We start from the raw sequence: 5484 nt of genomic DNA, 5'->3' as shown, positions 1-5484 counted from the left end.
GCTAACCCTAATGCAATATAGGGCCAACCCTAGGTCATCTCCCAAGGAATGGTTTTAAGTCTAATTGAAAGTTATCTAGTGAAATAAATCAACCAAAGTTTGTAGGAATTTAGTTATCTAGCTAATTATCTAAACTAATTACCTAATATGCAAGTAATTAAAATGCTAGTGAAAGTGAGTGAAATGAACTTCCCTTTTTACAATAATGGAACCCTAGAGATTAGTTGATTTTGGACTCATTATCTTCTCATGATTAGGCTAAGTTTAGCTTCCCTTTCCTCTTGACTAAAGCTGTCATGACTTAAGAAAATTATCCTAAGCCAATTAACCTAATTAGCTAACCTCCCTAGGTCTTAGATTAAAGTCCCTAGTTCAATTAACCAATTGGTGAAGACATTAGCCAAGTGATTCACTCAAAATCCTCTCTCAACAGCCATGGTCAAACACATAAATTGAGCAACCACAAGATTATGTCAAGCTACTCAACAACACAAGCATTAACACCACAAGATTATGCAATATTAACACAAGAAATTCACTAATTGAAAACACAAGATTATGTGCCAAACAAAGAGTGGCAAAATTCAGTCATGGCTGTCCAAGGAAGAAATTAAATGAAACAATCTCTCTCTTTACATCAACATCAAATTCAAATTAGAATTTATAAGCTAAGATGATTAAACCCTAGATTAAGGAATCTAACCATCTAGTAAAAAGAGAAGAGGATAGGAAACAAAAGAACTTAGCCAATTTGAAGCTCAAGACTCATCCTCCATCTTCATCTCTCTAGGATTCCACAAAGAAACTTAGCCAATCTTCATCTTCAAGAACCCTAGTGATTGCTTGTGAAGGCCAAACTCCATAGCTCTTGAATGATGAAAATGAGCTTCAATCCTTGTGAAAATGGAAGGGATGGAACGAAAATGAAGAGAGGAGAAGAATGGTATGAGTTTTGTGGAGGTTTGGTGGCTGAAAATGGAGGTTAGGGTGCTGGAAAATGAAGAACAAAAGAGAGAAAATGAAGAACACTATGAACAAGAGAGAGAGAATGTGGAAGATGAATGAGATATGTGTTGGATCCCATTTGAGGCTTAAAATGGCGTGCTCCTTGGTGTCTCCCATCAGCTGAAGCTTAATTAAAATAAGGAAAAAGAAATTAAAATGTAAATGGGAGCCTTGTCACACTTGCAAGGTGGCAACTTCCTATTGGTTTGTAGATGATTCCAATGTGTGCCTAATTTCCCATGTGTCATCCACATCATTTTAGCTGATTTAACCTCTCAAAATAATCATAATTCACGTGCAAACCATCAGCCATTGACCTCAAGGAGTGTTGACCTCAATTGCCCAATTGATGCACAAGTCACATGCCACCTATGTCACATAAATCACATAATTCAATTAAATACCATATGATATAATAAAATCTAATTCATGTCCAGAATTAAATTCATATTTAGAAGGGGGAATTTATTAAATTAACCAAGTTTCAGGCTGCACAAAATTATATAAAAATTTTCACACAAAGGCAAACCAAAAACTAGGACAAACTAAGACACTTAAGAAAGTGTTGACTTTTTTATTTAATTACTCCCAAACTAAAATGAATTTTAAAAATATAATTTCACCATTCATCAACTGGACATAAAATGCACTTTGTCAATTTTTCTTGTACATTTTCTCAAAAGTTCATTTTTTGGACCAAAATGCCCCTAGTGCACTGATCTTAGAAACTTAGGCAAAGTTCCAAATCTAATGCAATGTGTGCACTTGAAGGTGATAAATAATTAATAAAATGGTCCTAATTGACAAATAAAAGTGGGTAACAAATGTGTTCTATCAATTCCCCCACACTTAGCTTTTGCACTCCGGGCAAAATCAAGTGAAAAAGGTCCCAAAAGAAACTATAAGACAAAGAAATAAGAGAAAAACATTGTTTCAAGTCACTAAAATACTAGCTCATGAACTTCTACAAATTATCAATCAATGTGGCAATAATTACGAAAGAATTATGCACATCACAAACAAACCGTTACCAAGAATCAATGTCAAAGAGTAAGCCTCTCTAGGTTAAGTGTTTGCTCTCATCACTCAAAGTGTATAAGGTATTAAATTTCACTCAAAATTTCTTAGGATAAACCCTACTATGAATTTGTAACCCTTCTACATCTCCATCACTAAATAGCACTTGCAATCAAGAATCAAATGGACTTTATTAGGTTGTGATATAGGTAATGAAAGGATGTCTAAGAAATGCATGTATATAAAAAAAATAGGGTTAGCATCAAAATAATGCTAAATCAAGATATATCCCCTTAATATGCAAAGCATAACCTAACTCAATTGAGTGAACACCTTAACACAATGAGGATGGAAAGAAATGATAAGAAATAATAAAACAAATGGAATGGATGAGCTAGGCAACTTTTTATTTTTATTTTTATTTTTTTCTTTCTTTTCTTTTTTTTTCTTCTTCTTTTTTTTTCTTTTTCTAGCAACTTTATTTCTTTTCTTTTTGACTATATTTTTTTTTTTCAAATCTATCTTTGTTGTTTTTTTTTTTGGTTGCCCCTAACTCTTTGAAAACAATGGAAGTAATGGATAGAGAAATGATAATAAGCATCCACTCATTTGATCTAGGACATGCAATAAATATTAAAAAGACATATAAAAGTGTAACATGCATTCCTTGGGGAAAAATAGGGTGAATATTTTTTTTTTTAAGAATCAAACCAAAGGCTCAAAGTGGCTAACAAAGGATAATAAATAATAATAGGTTGGCTATTTGGCTCTTGGCTATTTTTTATGAATGCCATCTCTCATCTCCTATCAAACAAGTGCAAGATATATGGTCTTAATTAAGAAGTGAAACAAATTCTAGAGGGTAACATCACTAAGGAATTAATCACACATGAGTGTTTAGCCTCTTCTATGAAAGGGTAATATGCCACTCTAATCCATTAATTCAAGGTAAAAGAATGTTCACTTCACACCTATTCAATCCTAAAAATTACCACATCTCAAGAATCAAAATATCCATTCAAGAGCTAGGTAATTAAGTAACCTCAAACAAAACAAAACAAAGTAATTTTTTTTATTTTTTTAATAAATTTTTTTTTTGCAAACAAACAAACAAACAAAACAAACAAACAAAACAAAATGTTTATTTCTCTCCCCCACACTTAAATCATGCATTGTCCTCAATGTATGTATAGACTAGTGATAAAATAAGGTGAGATCAATAATGAATGCATAACAAAAGTGTGGTCCAGAATTTTTTTTTTTTCAAACTAAAACACAAAACAAAGAAGTCAAATAAAACAAATAAACTCTAACTTTCTTACTAGGTTCATCTCCCCCACACTTGCAATTTACTCAATCAACAAATCAAAGCATAAAGCAAAGTAAAGTAAAAAGAAAGGGTGAAGAAGATACAACCTAGTTTAAATCTCCACAAGCTCTTGAAGTTGAAATTTTCATCTTTGAGGAGTAACATGAAGCTACTCATTATCATCTTCATTCCAAGCATCTTAGGTGGAGGCTCAAGATCAATTTGTAATGGCTCCAAGATGTATGGTGTAGAATTTTTCATAACTTTATGTGGTTGATCATCTTCATGGTTAGCCAAGGTCTCTTCCATTGCAATGATAAATCCTCTAAGTACATGGGGGTTCTTGGCCATATCATCATTTAGACCTATAAAATCAACAAAGAACCCTTCCTCAAGCATATTGGGTTCTAAAGAAGTGCACTCATGATTAATTTCACTCATCATCAATTATTTTATCAAGTAAATGATTGCTACTATTTTCAAGCACAAATGAATTAATTTCTAAACAAATAGGGCATGGAGAATCATGTGAACAATCACAAGTGAATAGGAAATTAGAACAAGTACTATGAAACAAAGCCAACTCATCATCAAAATCATCAAGCATTAAATCAATATTATTCTCATTACTATTTGGCTTTGTAAAATCAATTCCTTGATTTTCAACCTCCTTGTCATCTTGAGTTATTTTCAATTCCTTGTTCAAATCCTTAGTAGGAGCTACAGCCTTTTCAAGTTGAGCAAGTTCCTCTTTGAAATCAAGAGATGGTTTGGCTACATTGCCTTGTTCACCTACAAAAGAAGGTAAACAACCTTTCTCAAGCACATCATGGTTAGAAGAAACAAGTGCATGTGCACTATTAACAATATCACAAGAAGGAATTGGAATTTCAAGCATACAAGATACATCATCGCCACCATCAACATCCATTTCATTTTCTTTATTCAAGCTAAGTGAAGAGTCAACACTTTCAATGATATTTGAATTTAAATCAAGAGAATTATCATGTGAACTCAAAGTGTTTTTCTCCCAAGGGTATACTTTTTCACAATATGATTCATGCTCAAACATCCAAGGTGATTCAACTATAATTTCTTCATCTACGTCATCATCATTTAAATCATTATGCTCATCATTAGATAAAGTCAAATGTGAAGAAGAATCAACCTCAATAGGAATAGGAGAAATTACCTCTTGAAGTAAGGGTTGGATTGACTCCTTCTCTTTTGGAGATTGAGTGGCTTGAGGTGTATTTATATTCTCAATAGCTTCATGAGCAACTTTTTGTGTGTCTTCAACTTGAAACATGTAATTTCTCTCTTGTGAGGCTTGGGCTACTCTATGTGGTTCACAATATCCTTTTAAAATAGGACAATCATAATAGAAGTGGGAGATAGCCTCACAATGCACACAATAAAATTTACCCCTTTGTGCATATAATTTTTCTAGATGCTCAATGTCAATGGATGGTGTACGCTCAACATGAGTGCTTAGATTGGATTCAAAACTCATGGGATTGGAAAATTCATAATTGTGACTTGGATGGAAATGATCATGATATGGGGGTGGATAATCAAAGTTATATTGTTGAAATTGATTATGGAAATGGGATGTATGGTCAATGTTAAGCGCTGGAAATGGATGGGAATGGATGTCAAATGAATGATGGAATGAATCATGATCATGAAACCAAGCCATAAAATACAATAAAATTTATATCCACAAGTAATGATTCAAATTCAAGCTCAAAATGATGGAAAGACCAAGGAAGCTCAAATGATATGTCCTTTGCAAGTGTATGAGTGGAAATGCAAGCAAACAAAAATCAAGAGAATTTTTTTTCTTTTTTCTATTAGAATTAACAACAATAAAAATGGAAAAAAAAATCAAAAACAACACCAAACAAGTAGAAAGAGAGTTAGAAATGCTCAATCAAGAAGCTTTGACAATTCTGGAATTTGCACAGTAGGCTTTCTGGAGATAGTGAACTTGTGGATTTTTTAGCAGCCAATCCATATGAGAAATTCACCTGAAACTTTTATGAGATACACAAGAGATATTCAGAAAAATTATATAAAAATTTCAGATTACAAATCGCTCCCAATCGTTCCCAGAAGTTTTCACAAGTTGGTCCACAGGTCTGGAGAAACAG

The 5484-nt window shown here is 32.9% G+C and overlaps 1 protein-coding gene across 1 annotated transcript; it reads right to left on the bottom strand.

Annotated features, from left to right (window-relative positions):
• Nucleotides 1-934: 934 nt before the first annotated feature.
• LOC129318960 (uncharacterized) lies at nucleotides 935-4999 on the bottom strand. Its single transcript, XM_054963978.1, has 2 exons — nucleotides 3439-4999; nucleotides 935-1374 (listed from the first exon to the last, which is right to left on the bottom strand). Exon 1 carries the CDS (start codon nucleotides 4842-4844, stop codon nucleotides 3765-3767), a length of 1080 nt encoding a protein of 359 aa, XP_054819953.1. The 5' UTR covers nucleotides 4845-4999; the 3' UTR covers nucleotides 935-1374; nucleotides 3439-3764.
• Between the last annotated feature and the right edge of the window lie 485 nt (nucleotides 5000-5484).

Source organism: Prosopis cineraria, unplaced genomic scaffold, assembly GCF_029017545.1.
Source record: "Prosopis cineraria cultivar Desert tree isolate PC_DT_omini unplaced genomic scaffold, ASM2901754v1 PC8, whole genome shotgun sequence".
NCBI classification, from domain to species: domain Eukaryota; kingdom Viridiplantae; phylum Streptophyta; class Magnoliopsida; order Fabales; family Fabaceae; genus Prosopis; species Prosopis cineraria.
The sequence above is the reverse complement of the archived record's forward strand: the minus strand, read 5'-3'. Positions and strand labels throughout refer to the sequence as shown.

Excerpts from the sequence above, each read along its gene's own strand:
- LOC129318960 (XM_054963978.1), bottom strand. The coding sequence starts at position 4,844 with ATGAGTTTTGAATCCAATCTAAGCACTCATGTTGAGCGTACACCATCC.